Source organism: Podarcis liolepis, assembly GCF_965112155.1.
Source record: "Podarcis liolepis genome assembly, chromosome: 3".
Taxonomy (NCBI): domain Eukaryota; kingdom Metazoa; phylum Chordata; class Lepidosauria; order Squamata; family Lacertidae; genus Podarcis; species Podarcis liolepis.
The window spans coordinates 120,290,929-120,306,368 of record NC_139557.1 but is presented as its reverse complement, the minus strand read 5'-3'; the positions used below and the strand labels follow the sequence as shown (position 1 = coordinate 120,306,368).

At 43.9% G+C, this 15,440-nt stretch overlaps 1 protein-coding gene across 6 annotated transcripts in view; it reads left to right on the top strand.

Moving 5' to 3' along the window:
* Positions 1 to 15,440, top strand: part of LOC310702715 (uncharacterized protein C8orf74) — an 83,116-nt gene that overhangs the window by 33,892 nt on the left and 33,784 nt on the right. For 4 of the 6 annotated variants that reach the window (XM_083494749.1, XM_083494750.1, XM_083494751.1 and 1 more), the window contains one exon: positions 2,528 to 2,720. In XM_083494749.1, coding sequence (XP_083350875.1) covers positions 2,528 to 2,720 — 193 coding nt within the window. The remainder of the gene's footprint in view (positions 1 to 2,527; positions 2,721 to 15,440) is intronic. The other 2 variants (XM_083494753.1, XM_083494754.1) reach the window with 1 other exon arrangement.

The window sequence follows — 15,440 nt, the reverse complement described above, 5'->3', positions numbered from 1 at the left end:
CCCCCTGCATTGCAGGAATCTCAGTTAAAGCATCCATGGCAGATGGCCACCCAAGCTCTGCTTAAATCCCTCTAAGGAAGGAGAGTCGGTAACCTAGAGAGAGAGAGAGCATTCCACTGTCAAACAGCTCTTACTGTCAGAAAATAATAATAATAATAATAATAATAATAATAATAATAATAATAATAATAATTTATTTATATCCCACCCTCCCCAGCCTGAGCCGGGCTCAGAGTAGCTAACAACAATAAAAGTAACACAGTTGCATAAAATCACAATCAATTAATTGAAATACATTCTAAAATCAATTCAGAATCAAATTCATGGCAACCATTGGGCTAGAGTTCTGTGAGGATTACCAAAGGCTGTGCCTTGGCCAAAGGCCTGGTGGAACAGCTCTGTCTTGCAAGCCCTGAGGAAAGATGTCAAGTCCCGCAGGGCCCTAGTGTCTTGTGACAGAGCATTCCACCAGCTCGGGGCCACAGCCGAAAAAGCCCTGGCTCTGGTCGAGGCCAGCCTAACCTCTCTGAGGCCTGGGACCTGCAAGGTGTTTTTGTTTGAAGACCGTAAGGTCCTCCGTGGGACATACCAGGAGAGGCGGTCCCGTAGGTACGAGGGTCCTAGGCCATATAGGGCTTTAAAGGTTAAAACCAGCACCTTAAACCTGACCCTGTACTCCACCGGGAGCCAGTGCAGCTGCTATAGCACTGGGTGAATGTGATCCTGCAGCAAGGACCCCGTAAGGAGCCGCGGCATTCTGCACCCATTGGAGTTTCTGGGTCAGTCTCAAGGGCAGCCTCACGTAGAGTGAGTTACAATAATCAAGTCTGGAGGTGACCGTTGCATGGATCACAGTGGCTAGGTCAGGGCGAGAGAGGTAAGGGACCAACCGCATAGCTTGGCGGAGATGAAAAAATGCCGCCTTTGTTATAGCTGCAACCTGCGCCTCCATGGAAAGGGAGGTGTCGAAGATTACACCCAAACTCTTAACGAGACAGAAGGAGAAAAGGGAGGGCGAGGAATAAACATAATGAAAAGCAGGGGTAAAGGAACATGAAGACATCTCTCGTCCCCTTTTTGGGACTCAGAACAAGACTGGAGGACGTGGCTTGTATATCCTTGTAGGTGACCAGGACTTCCCCTACTTGTAAGCTTGCTAAAATAAATCTCCCCCCATCTCTGCTAAAATAAGTCTTCCCCATCACGTGGATCACAATGGCTAGGTCAGGGCGAGAGAGGTAAGGGACCAACTGCTTAGCACGGCGGAGATGGAAAAATGCCGCCTTTGTTATAGCTGCAATCTGTGCCTCCATGGATGTTTATGTTTAGTTGTAATCTCCTTTCTCATAACCTGAATCCATTGGTTCAGGTCCTACCCTCCAGAGCAGGAGAAAACATGCTTGCTCCATCTTCCATGCACGTTAGATATTTGAAGATGGCTCTCGTCTCTCCTCTCAGTCTCCTCTTTTCTAGGCTAAATATACCCAGCTCCTTCAACCATTCCTCATCAGGCTTGGTTTCCAGACCCTTGATCATCTTGTTCGCCCTCCTCTGCGCACCTTCCAGCTTGTCCAGTTGTGGTGCCCAGAACTGGACACAGTTTTCCAGGAGTGGTCTGACCAAGGCTTCTTAAGATGTGAGGCTTGAACCCAGAAACTTCTGTATTCGAAGCATGCAATGTGTTGCAGCTCTGAGCTGTGGTTTTTAGCCCATAAGGGGTGGCAAAAGCCTGGAATTGTTCCCCCTTTTGTCAAGAGATCATCATCATCATCATTGTTAATTTGTTAATCACTTTCTACACAATCACCTCAATGTGATGGACAAAAAAACAGCAAAATAACAGCTGAAAACGCTGAAAAAGAGGCCATACGTTTCAAACAAAACTAAAACAATTCAAAACAGACACTCAAAATATGTAAACCGCTTAGTTATTTCTCTTGAAATGTGAATTAAGTTGATTCATATATATCATATATCAATTAAGTTGATTCATATATCAATCAATCAATCATCACAAAAATCAACATACCACTTGATTGTAAAAATAACAACTAAGCCTCTCAAAGTGGTTTACAAAAAAGTTAACGGTAAAATAGGAAAGTTAACAGGAGTTATTTAAGACTTTTAATGAAAAGTTAAAATGACTATAAGCTACAAACAGATTTAACCTCGCAACAGCTTTCTAAGCACTTGGGTAAGCTTGGCCTGAGCAGAAATGTTTTCAGCAAGCCTCAAAAAGAGCTCAATGTTTGCCTGGTATCAATAGGCAGGGAGTTCCATAGGTACTGCCACCCAAACATATCTGAGTTCTTACATATGCGGAACAGGCAGCACGTGGCACCTGTCTTGCCACCAGTTCCACCGAACGATGGGGTCAAGCAGTCACACATGGGGGAAGGCAATTTCGTAGGCAGGCGGGTAAAATATCGCGGAGGGTTTCTGGGCGTGGGGCAGGTGGGTGTTTGGAATAACAGGCCTCAATGTGTCACTCATGTTTCTTCCTCCTTCATCCCATCCTCTCCATCAGCAGAAAACGGGCCGCCAGCACCTGAGGGATTTGCTGGGCTGGGATGAGTTTGACGAGGTCCGGGATCTGCGGCAAAGCATCTGCCTCGACATCCATTACCGCAGCCTGGTGTTCGCCACTGAGAAAGGCTTGTCGTGGGTGGCTGTGGCGGAAGTGGGAAGGCTGGCAGGGGAGCTGCTGGAGGAAACCATCGGTGAGTCAAGGAGAATTTCACTTTGCTTCCTTATTTATTTACAGTGGTACTTTGGTTCTCAAACGCCTTGGTTCCCAAACTCCGAAAACCCGGAAGTAAGTGTTCCGGTTTTCGAACGATTTTCGGAAGCTGAACGTCCAATGCGGCTGTCAGCTATTGTTTCCGGGGAGCCAGTAAGAAGCTGCGCCTTAGTTTTCGAACATTTCAAAAGTCAAACGCACTTCCGGAACGGATTAAGTTTGGCACTTTTGTTTTTGCTATTTATTTGGCGTTTTTGGTTTTTGAGGCTTTTTCAGTTCATTTGTTTTTCTGACTGTGTGGAACCCAGTTCAGCTACCGACTGATGGATCGTGTGACTGCAGAAATGGATAAAAGCCCCCCATCTAAACAATGACCATCATCAGTACAGGGAAGGAAAGAATTTTTTTTTTCATTTTTATCATCTACAATACTATCTTATTTATTTTATAGTACAGTGCATTGATTGTTGTTTTCATTTTATGGATCAATGGTCTCGATAGATAGTAAAATTCATGTTAAATTGCTGTTTTGGGTGTTGTTTTTAAAAGTCTGGAATGGATTAATTCGTTTTGTGTTACTTTCTATGGGAAAGCACGCTTTGGTTTTGGAACCAACTTCCGGAATGGATTAAGGTTGAGAACCAAGGTAGCACTTGTATTTTCATGATCTGTATGTCTCCATAGATCTCATAACTCTCTCTCTCTCTCTGTGTCCTACTTTGATTCCTGTAATCCAAATACTGAACCCTGCGATCATCGCCTGAGGCCCTTTCTCGTGTGCCCCCTCCACAAAAGGCCCGGAGGGTGGCAGCACAAGAACAGGGCCTTTTCTGTGGTGGCTCCCCTGTTTTGTGGAATGCTCTCCCCAGAGAGGATCGCCTGGCACTTTCGTTACATATCTTAAGGTGTCGGGAGGAAACGTTTCTCTTTGGCTGATTAACATTCTAGGGTCTTTTATAGGTGTTTATGGGTCTTTGGTTTTTGTTTCATTCAGTATTTTATGTTTTTGTTTTGTGTTTTTATGCTGTGAACTGCCTTGTGATCGGCATACCAATTTAATAAATATAATAATTGTCGTAACAACAACAACAACCCGCTCTACACGGAGCTGCCTTTGGAAAGTGCTCAGAAACTTCAACTTGCTCAAAGAGCTGGAGCAAAATTGCTGACCAGGGCTGATTATCGGGAGCAGATTGTTCCAAGAAGCTCCACCAGCTACTAGTCTGGTTTTGGGGCACAATTCAAAGTGCTGGTTAAGAACTATAAAGTTCTACACAGTTGAGGTCCAAGCTATCTGAAGGATCATATTCCCTCACACATAATTCCCTGGACTCTAAGATCTTAGGGGGGAGCCCTTCTTTCCGCCCCACCACCCTCACTGGCCTGCTTGGTGGGGATGCAGGAGAGGGCCTTCTCGGTGGTTGCTCCCGAACTACTTTGGAATTCTCTCCCTAGAGAAGCCAGACTGGCTCCCTCCTTGCTGTCATTCTGCCAGCGGGTAAAGACTTCCTGCTTCCTTGTCCTTGACAAGGACAACTGTGACTTTAAAGAAGAATGGGAACCTTTTACAAAGTACTTAAAGAAACAGCAAACTGAACTGGACTCCTTGGCAGGTTTTGAATAAACATACACAAATTTATTATTGGTAACATATAGATAGATAAATTAAGGATCTTTACAATGTTATAATATGCAGAGAACAACATGTGTGCTGAAAAACCAGAGAGAGGAGCTGAGTGAAGTCGGGGGGTGGGGTGGGAGGGTGGATTTCTGGTTTGGGGAGGGATAAAGGTGGAAAAATGAGGATGATATGTTTTTGATAAATTGTTATGCTGAAATTATTAATATAAAAATTTTATATAAAAAAAGACTTTCTGCTTCCAACAAGCCTTTGGGAATTGGCTGCTTTTAATGAAAGGGCTGGTGCTGTGCTGTTTTTATTGAAATTATCGGTGTGGTTTGAATAGATTTCAAAGAATCAGAGCATTGTCGAATTGGAAGAGACCCCAGGGGTCATCTAGTCCAACCTCCTTGTGCCACTTGGAGAGTATATTTGTGTGTGTGTGTGTGTGTGTGTGTGTGTGTGTGTGTGTGTGTAGTTTTAATGATTTTTTTCTATATTTTTGGCTGTTGTTATTTTCATCTATAAACTGCCTCGAGTGTGGAACTGAGGGCTGCAAAAATGAGAGACCAAAATTGGCAGCTTTTATCTATCCCTGCCTAGGGAGCGTTCCCAACATCCTTTTAAAAAACTAGTTCTGCTCCTGTGCCTCTGAAAGCAGCCTGGCATGCAGAAACGTCACAAGCGGAGCTTTTCCTGGCCCGGAAACAAGCCAGAAAAGGCCCAATCTCCTGATTTTACAATGTAACTGCAACCAGAGAAACACAGTTGGAAGGAACCCCAAAGGTCATCCAGCCTAACCCCCGGCAACGTGTCAAGCTGCTGTCAGAGGCGGAGGAGAAGAGACAGTAAAACACCGTGTGGGCGCGGCAGAAGTGAAGCAATCCCCTTGCTGGGAATCAATTCCCCTTGGGTTAATGAGAATGGTTGTTAATAGGAGCAAACCTTATCAACAGATAAGGCAACAGCGAGCAACAGAAACTACACCCCCAGTAGCCTTGCAAGAATTTTTGCAGGAGGGTGTCGGTGGCACCCGTGCCAGGTCCCACCCTCTCCAGACGACACCTGTGGAAATTCCTCTTTTACGATCCGCCTTCGCTTGGTTATCAATCCTGTGGTTATCAGCCGCCTGCAGATTGCGCTGGCAGGGATTGCACCCAGGCGGTGAACTGCAAAGGCGGCAAGTAGCTGGGTGCATAGAGAATCCCTTCTCCCAGCCGTGGGGCTGAGACCCAGAGCTGGAGAAGCCTCCAGCCCAAGCAGCTGAGCTGAGCATCCCGAGAGAGAGACGCTTTGCAAGTTCTCCTGGTTCCCAGCCGACTTTTCCAGCCAAGCAAGTTGCCAGAAAAAAGGCGGGTGACCCTCTACCGTGGGCAACTTTTTTTTTTTTTTGCCTGTGGGTAATCCAGGCTGCAGATTTAGGAAACGGACCCCGCCCTGTGCCACAGGCTGGCTGGCACATCTCTGCCGCTCCTTGTGCAAGCCTGTCAGTTTCTGATTAAGACCTAGATCTCGGCTGATCTGTTTTTTGGGAGGTGGGGGAACGATGACTGGGGCAGGTGGGCTTCTATTTGTGTTTGTGGTTTTTTAAATTTTAAATTTTTATTAAGTACAAATTAGAAAACATACATATTTACAACAAAAGAAAAAGAAAATACATATGAAATAAAATTAGAGAATACTTTGCCTCTTTTCATATTTACAGCTATTTATACCTCTATAAAATGCTATTCACAATAAAGGAGTGAAATGAAAGATAAGATATCAGAAAAAAAGAACGAAGAAAAAATAAAGAAGTAAAAGAAAAGGATCATAGGTGAACATTTTTAAAAGTAGATAAGTATTCACTATACATAGCCATTTCCCATCTATATTTATATTCAGTTGTATAATTTCATCTTGTCCTTATCTACCACTAAAAGTGTGTGTGTGTTTTTTAAAAGACTTCCACCGGCTTCAATTTTTTTTAAAAAAAAGATATTTATTTTTAAAAAATTAAATATAAGAAAAAATAAAAAATAAACATACAAAATAATAAACTGTTAAAAACACACATTAATTTTCAATAACATAACTTCCATACCCTTATTTCCTCCGACCTCCTCATACTTCCCTTCTTTGTATTCCATTTCAATTTGTTAGTTCAGCAAATCCTTACCATTTCCACCGGCTTCAATTTGATGCTGGTGCCAACCCATCCTCATTGGCTCAGCAGCTCAAATGGCGAGCTGAGGAGAGCAGGGCAGAGGTCCTTGAAATAATATGAAGAGGCACAACAGCTGTCTTGACCTGGCTGAGGCTGATGAGACCAGGCCTCTCCAGTCCTCAGGAATTACAGTGGTACCTTGGTTCTCAAACGCCTTGGTTCCAAAACGCAGAAAACCCGGAAGTAAGTGTTCCGGTTTTCAAATGTTTTCAGAAGCCGAACATCCGATACAGTTGCCAGCTATTGTTTCCAGGGTGCCTGCACCAATCAGAAGCTGCGCCTTGGTTTTCAAACATTTCGGAAGTCAAACGGACTTCCGGAATGGATTAAGTTGGGCACTTTTGTTTTTGCTGTTTATTTTGCATTTTTGTTTTTGAGGCTTTTTCGGTCAATTTGTTTTTGTGACTGTGTAGATGATGATTTTTATCATCCACAACACTGTCTGATGTATTTTTTAGTACAGTGGTACTCGGGTTAAGAACTTAATTTGTTCTGGAGGTCCGTTCTTAACCTGAAACTGTTCTTAACCTGAAGCACCACTTTAGCTAATGGGGCCTCCTGCTGCAACCGCGCGATTTCTCTTCTCATCCTGAAGCAAAGTTCTTAACCCGAGGTACTATTTCAGGGTTAGCCGAGTCTGTAACCTGAAGCGTCTGTAACCTGAGGTACCACTGTATAGTACATTGTTTATTGCTTTCATTTTATGGATCAATGGTCTCATTAGATCGTAAAATTCATGTTAAATTGCTGTTTTAGGGGGTTGCTTTTAAAAGTCTGGAACGGATTAATCCGTTTTGCATTGCTTTCTATGGGAAAGAGCGCCTTGGTTTTGGAACGCTTTGGTTTTGGAACGGACTTCCGGAATGGATTAAGTTTGAGAGCCAAGGTACCACTGTATAATAGAATCATATTGGGAGGGACCCTCTGGGTCATCTAGTCCAACCCCCTTTGACACAGAAATCTAAGCTAATGGGGAATAGGGAGCTCCCTAGCAACTCGGCATGTATTGCAAACTACAGACCCTAGGAGTCTTCAGGGGGGTTAAGCAGTCTTGACTGCTTAGAGTGGCATGCCCTCCAACATTTCTCCAGTGAAAATAGGGATAATTCCTGCAGTTGTCATCTAGGGTCTAGATGACCCCTGGGGTCTCTTCCAACTCTACGATTAAAAAAATACCCTCCAGTTGGCAAATCCTAATGGTAGAATATCTGCAGCTAGCGAAAGCGACAGGAAGAGTAAGAGGCCAGCCAAAACAAAAAGTCTATAAGGATTGGAGAATCTTTAAAGGATATTTAGAAAACTATGGAATAAAAGGAAACATCTTGACGGAATTAGACTGATCCCTGTATTGTATAAATATAAGTTTGTAGGGAGGTAAAATGAAATTGTATAAGAAATCTGTAACTGTGCGGTATAAAGTAACGGATAGATAAAGCACAGTGAGATTAATTGGAAGTCAGTTTTAAATTTCTTCTCTATAAGTTTTATAATTGTGTTCAATATCTGGAGCATTATGATAATTACATTAATCTTCTTGTATCTTATAGGGTGGTGGTTTGCTTGATTCTTCTGTTATTTGTTTGTTTGATTGTATGTTTGTTTACTTGTATGTACGGCTGTTTTTTCATAAATGTACTTATTTTAAAGGGACGCAGGTGGCACTGTGGGTTAAACCACAGAGCCTAGGACTTGCCGATCAGAAGGTTGGGGGTTCGAATCCCCGCCACGGGGTGAGCTCCCATTTCTCGGTCCCTGCTCCTGCCAAGCTAGCACTTTGAAAGCGCATCAAAGTGCAAGTAGATAAATAGGTACCGCTCCAGAGGGAAGGTAAAGGACGTTTCCACGCGCCTCGCCCAGGCTTGTGATCCCTTTTGTGCTTCCTTGACCCGGAGGTGTTTGGAACATGCTGAATACGCCACAGCGTTACCTGTGGGGAGGTGACCTTGTTTGATCTGCCCTAAGGCGGGGGTGGGAAGAAGGTAGATCAGGATCTCCTGGAAGAAATCCAGGTGATTTCCCTTATCAATAGAATGAAGAACAACAAGATGTCTCTGTGGCAGCCTTTAAACTGCAGAACTCCCTCCCTTCAGATGCATTGTACAGGGTTTTTTTTCAGGCGATGCTGAAGAAATACCCTTTTGCTCGGCCTTTTGGCATTTGAGGGTTATGCCTGCAAACGTAATTTTATTTGCATGCCGCCTTTCAGTAGATAAAAAAATGCATCATCATTATCATTTTTGTTATTGATATCTTCTTCTTATGGGACCTGGGTGGCGCTGTGGGTTAAACCGCAGAGCCTAGGACTTGCCGATCAGAAGGTCAGCGGTTCGAATCCCTGCGATGGGGTGAGCTCCCGTTGCTCGGTCCCTGCTCCTGCCAACCTAGCAGTTCGAAAGCACGTCCAAGTGCAAGTAGATAAATAGGTACTGCTCCGGCGGGAAGGTAAATGGCGTTTCCGTGCGCTGCTCTGGTTCTCCAGAAGCGGCTTCGTCATGGTGGCCACATGACCCGGAAACTGTACGCCGGCTCCCTCAGCCAATAAAGCGAGATGAGCACCGCAACCCTACAGTCGGTCACAACTGGACCTAATGGTCAGGGGTCCCTTTACCTTTATCTTCTTCTTTGGCGACTGCTCGTAGCCGAGTAAGATTGTCTTCCATAAACACAGTTTTAACAATGAGTCCGTAAGTGACTGTGGAGGCCAATTCTGGATTCACACGTCCTTCAACAGCAGGGACATTGGTTTCTGGGTGGGAGTTGATCACGGTGTGGATTTGCCAAGCGTGCCACAAATCCAACTCAATGGAGTGACAATGGAAAATGTCGATCACTTCTCCTACCTAGGAAGTTATCTTTCCACAAGGGCCGACATTGATGCTGAAATCCAGCATCGCCTGAGCTCAGCTTTTTCCTGATTGAAGTGCAGAGTGTTTGAGGACCGGGACATTCGCAGGGAAACCAAAATGCTTGTTTACAAAGCTATTGTACTACCAACTTTACTGTATGCTTGTGAAACATGGACCACTTATAAACACCATCTCCAACTCCTCAAAAGATTCCATCAATGGTGTCTCCGAAAAAATTTACACATCATTTGGGAAGACAGGTGAACTAATGCCAGTGTACTGGAAGAAGCATAGATCACCAATGTCGAAGCAATGATTTTCAACATCAACGTCGTTGGACTTGTCATGTTGTGCGGATGCCTGATTATCGTCTTCCAAAGCAACTACAGTGGTGCCCCGCAAGACGAATGCCTCGCAAGACAGAAAACTTGCTAGACGAAAGAGTTTTCCGTTTTGGAGGTGCTTCGCAAAACGAATCTCCTATGGGCTTGCTTCGCAAGACGAAAATGTCTTGCGAGTTCCTGCAGTTTTTTCCCCTCCCCCCCTTTTCTAAGCCACTAAGCCACTTATCAGCTGTTCCGATCAGCCGATAAGCCGCTAAAAGCCGCTAAAAGCCGCTAATAGCGCTAATAGCACTAATCCGCTAATCCGTCAATGGGCTTGCTTCGCAAGACGAAAAACCCGCTAGACGAAGAGAATCACAGAACGGATTCTTTCCGTCTTGTGAGGCACCACTGTACTCTATTCCAAACTTAAAAATGGAAAGTGTAATGCTGGTGGTCAACAAAAGAGGTTTAAAAATATGCCATCCATCTGACTGTGTTGCCCCAGCCATTCTGGGCAGGTTCAAACAAAACATTAAAGCGCACACAAAAAAACCCTCAAGGTGGCTTACAACATGAAAATAACACAGGATTGCAAACATAGCAAAAGCAGCCATAAACAATAAATACAACATATCAAAAAGTGCAGAACCAAATCAATCAATTGCCACATAACTCATAATAAGATCTAAAATAAAGCCACACAAAATTAATATTGATAACAACCCCCATTAAAAAATCACCCTCCCTTAAATTTATTTCGTGTGTGTGTTTGAATAATAATAATTATTTATTATTTATACCCCATCCATCTGGCTGGGTTTCCCCAGCCACTCTGGGCTACTCCCAGCAGAATATTAAAAAACATGATCAAACATCAGACATGATCAAACATTAAAAACATGATCAAACACCAGACATTAAAAACTTCCCTAAACAGGGCTGCCTTCAGAACAGGACAGCAATACAACGGTACCTCGGGTTACAGACGCTTCAGGTTACAGGCTCCACTAACCCAGAAATAGTGCTTCAGGTTAAGAACTTTGCTTCAGGATGAGAAAAGAAATCGCCTGATGGCATCGGGAGGCCCCATTAGCTAAAGTGGTCCTTCAGGTTAAGAACAGTTTCAGGTTAGGAACGGACCTCCGGAACGAATTAAGTTCTTAACCCGAGGCACCACTGTATGTGAAAGTAGCAATATTGACCGATTACATTTGACAGTCACTTTCTATGTACAAAAAATGTTTCAGAGCAACTTTAGAAGGTGAACTAAAAACAGCCAAAACCAATTAAAAAGCAAAGGGTTCTTTTAAAAAGCAAAAAACAAGCAACTCGGCATTTTTTCCCCAGCTGGAACTTGCTAGAACTCTGTTCCATCACTTCTGAGGTGGAAATCGTTGCTGTTATAAGAAAACAAGGGAGGTTTTTCCCCTGGTGGGTTCTGGTACCTCTTTTCCTCCCTAGAAGAATAGCACTGATACAACAGCAATGCACAAAAGCAACACGACAGCAGAGGATAACTTAATAATGATGATTAATAAGGATAATAATCATGGGCTCCTTATTGTTGATGGTGGAGAATTCCTGTCTCGGTTCCCCCTCAGAGCTCGCATGAGCTGACATCCTTTGGCGGCTACACAAATCTGTGACACATCTCCCTCTTGTGGCTGCGATACCAACCTGTTAACAGCAGAAATACCCCTTTTTTTCTTCTTGAAATAACAGAACTTTATTTAGAAACTGTTTAAAAGTAGAAAAAACCCTGTCAAGAGGAATCTGGGTGGAAGATAGCTTAGGGCACAAAGTATCTAGGAGGCCATAAAAGAAATAGCCCCTCTGATGTTTTAAATAATGGCTTGCTTTTTTTTGGCATTTGATGAATTTGGGTCTTCCTCTGAATTTCCATAGGGATTCATCTTAGCTGTGGCTGTGGGCTATTTATTTATTTATTATAGCTGAAAAGAAGCTGATGCTTCTTGAAGCTTCTCATCACCACTCAAGGCTCCTTCATTCTTCTAGCAGTAATTCATACTTTCTTCTTCTTCCTCTTCTTCCTCTTCTTCTTCCTCCTCTTCTTTCTCCCCCTCCTCCTCCTCCTCCTTCCTCCTCTTCTTCTTCCTCTTCTTCCTCATCATCATCTTCTTCCTCTTCTTCCTCCTCCTCCCCCTCTTCTTCTTCTTCCTCCTCTTCCTCCTCCTCTTCTTCTTCCTCTTCTTCTTCTTCCTCCTCCTCCCCCTCCCCTCCTCTTCCTCCTCCTCTTCTTCTTCCTCATCATCTTCTTCCTCATCATCATCTTCTTCCTCTTCTTCCTCCTCCTCCCCCTCTTCTTCTTCTTCCTCCTCTTCCTCCTCCTCTTCTTCTTCCTCTTCTTCTTCTTCCTCCTCCTCCCCCTCCCCTCCTCTTCCTCCTCCTCTTCTTCTTCCTCATCATCTTCTTCCTCTTCTTCTTCCTCTTCTTCTTCTTCTTCCTCCTCCTCTTCTTCTTCCTCATCATCTTCTTCTTCCTCTTCCTCCTCTTCTTCTTCTTCCTCTTCCACCTCCTCCTCCTCCCCATCTTCTTCCTCTTCTTCCTCTTCTTCTTCCTCCTCCTCCTCCTCTTCTTCTTCTTCCTCTTCTTCTTCCTCCTCCTCCCCTCTTCTTCTTCTTCCTCTTCTTCCTCCTCCTCCTCCCCCTCTTCTTCCTCATCATCTTCTTCTTCCTCTTCTTCCTCCTCCTCCCCTTCTTCTTCTTCTTCTTCTTCTTCTTCTTCTTCTTCTTCTTCCTCTTCCTCTTCCTCTTCCTCCTCCTCCTCCCCATCTTCTTCTTCTTCTTCTTCTTCTTCTTCTTCTTCTTCTTCTTCTTCTTCTTCTTCTTCCTCTTCTTCATGCAACATGACTGGACGCAGAGCATGCCTCGTCTGCAGCCTGCAATGAAGACTAAGTGCTCGCATTGGAAGCAATCACATACTGCGTCCCTGTTCTCTAGAGCCAGGCTGAAATTTCTCAGAATATGTTTTCCCCCTATAACAAAATTTATGAGTTCCCCTCCCTCTCTCCCTCCTTCCCTCCCCGGCCCTTAAATGCAAGGTGCAGGTGCAAACTAAGAGCTAATAGCGCCCCCTCTTTACCTTCTATAATTTTAATTAAATTTTCTGTTTTACATTTTGGAATATTCATTTAAACAACCTTAAGATATCAATGACTTCCCTTCTTCTCTTTCCATGGTTCATTTTACACATCATAAAAAATGGTAAAGGTACCCCTGACCGGTAGGTCCAGTCGCGGACGACTCTGGGGTTGCGCGCTCATCTCACTCTATAGTCCGAGGGAGCCGGCGTTTGTCCGCAGACAGTTTTTCCGGGTCATGTGGCCACATCATAAATCCCTGCATATTTTACAAAAACTAAACCATTCAGTATTCCATTATTACATCCATTAAAACTCATTTACACTGTTGGATTGATCTTAATGCTGCCAACATTTTGAAGTGTACACAATTCCCCCACCCCCATATATTCAGTAAACATTTTCCAGTCTTTTCTAAACGCATGTTCTTATTCTCTTATTCTATATGTTAGGTCCGCAAGCTGCACATATTCCATCAATTGAAGTTGCCAATCTTCTTTAGTTGGGACTTCTCTCAGCTTCCATTTTGGGGCTAACAAAAAACGGGCCACAGTAGCAGCATACATAAACAACCTTTTTTGACACCTGGGGATTACCATCTGAATTATCCCCAACAAAATACACAAATACAAGATGGGTGACACCTGGCTTGAGAGCAGTACATGTGAAAAGGATCTAGGAGTCTTGGTTGACCACAAACTTGACATGAGCCAACAGTGTGACGCGGCAGCTAAAAAAGCCAATGCAATTCTGGGCTGCATCAATAGGAGTATAGCATCTAGATCAAGGGAAGTAATAGTGCCACTGTATTCTGCTCTGGTCAGACCTCACCTGGAGTACTGTGTCCAGTTCTGGGCACCACAATTCAAGAAGGACACTGACAAACTGGAACGCGTCCAGAGGAGGGCAACCAAAATGGTCAAAGGCCTGGAAACAATGCCTTATGAGGAACGGTTAAGGGAGCTGGGCATGTTTAACCTGGAGAAGAGGAGGTTAAGGGGTGATATGATAGCCATGTTCAAATATATAAAAGGATGTCACATAGAGGAGGGAGAAAGGTTGTTTTCTGCTGCTCCAGAGAAGCGGACACGGAGCAATGGATCCAAACTACAAGAAGGAAGATTCCACCTAAACATTAGGAAGAACTTCCTGACAGTAAGAGCCGTTCGACAGTGGAATTTGCTGCCAAGGAGTGTGGTGGAGTCTCCTACTTTGGAGGTCTTTAAGCAGAGGCTTGACAACCATATGTCAGGAGTGCTCTGATGGTGTTTCCTGCTTGGCAGGGGGTTGGACTTGATGGCCCTTGTGGTCTCTTCCAACTCTAGGATTCTATGAAAAAGGACTCTGTTTGGGGTTTTTTGAAAAAGTACTTTTAAACATTCTTTTTCTAATTCATTATGGATTATTTCCCAATACTCTTTTACAGGTCCAAATAGCACCCCCTCTTGGGCTATTGCACAGCTCGAGATTAATTTATTTTTTAAAGGTGCAGAGCAGCAGAAATAGCTGTGCACCTGCCCAGGGGGTGGGGAAAGTCGTGGAGGACAGAGAGAAGTAAATGAGGGGAGAGAGAAAAAAAGGCACATAGTCTGGAGACTTTCTGTCAAAAAGAGCCTTCTGGGGTGGAAGGCCAAAGTGCAGAATAGGGCGCAGTGTCCATGCCTGGGAGAAAAAAATGATAACAAAGTGGTGGCTGATGGGTCGTTTGCAGCCAAAAAAATGGCAGTGATAACCTGCTTATATAACCGTGTACAGTGGTCCCTTGGTTCTCAAACTTAATCCGTTCCGGAAGTCCGTTCCAAAACCAAAGCGTTCCAAAACCAAGGTGCACTTTCCCATAGAAAGTAATGCAAAATGGATTAATCCGTTCCAGACTTTTAAAAACAACCCCTAAAACAGCAGTTTAACATGAATTTTACTACCTAATGAGACCACTGATCCATAAATGAAAGCAATAAACAATGTACTGCAGTCACACAATCAATCGGTCAGTAGCTGAACTGGGTTCCACACAACCACAAAAAAAGCCACAAAAAACGCAAAATAAATAGCAAAAACTGACAGACCTCTGCATAACACTCAAAACGGAAGCGTGGCACTCAAATCATCAGTGTAAGACTCAAAACGAAGCACATTCAGCTTCCGGAAAAAGTTTGCAAACCAGAACACTTACTTCCGGGTTTGCAGTGTTTGGGTTCCAAGTTGTTTGAGTTCCAAGGTGTTTGAGAACCAAGGTACCACTGTACTTAATTTGATGGGGATGATTAACTTATTAATCGTCTTCTACGTGGCCATCTCAAGCTGAAGTGCACTAAAAAGAGCTAGGAAAAATCCCCCCCCCCCAGTTAAAACACACACAAAACTACAGATACCTTTAAAACAAGTAAGGAAAGTGCTGGGGAAATCTACTGGAAAGTGTGGGATAACAACTGCTTCATATGATGCCGTATAATCTGGCTTTGAAGAAATCAGCACGACTGCTCAGTGAGCATTCAATAACCCAACCCTGTTTCTGTGCATGGAATTAAGAGCTGATGCAGCGGTGTGTGTGTGTGTGTGGGTGGGTGGGTGTATAATCACAAGAATCACAAAACAGAGAAA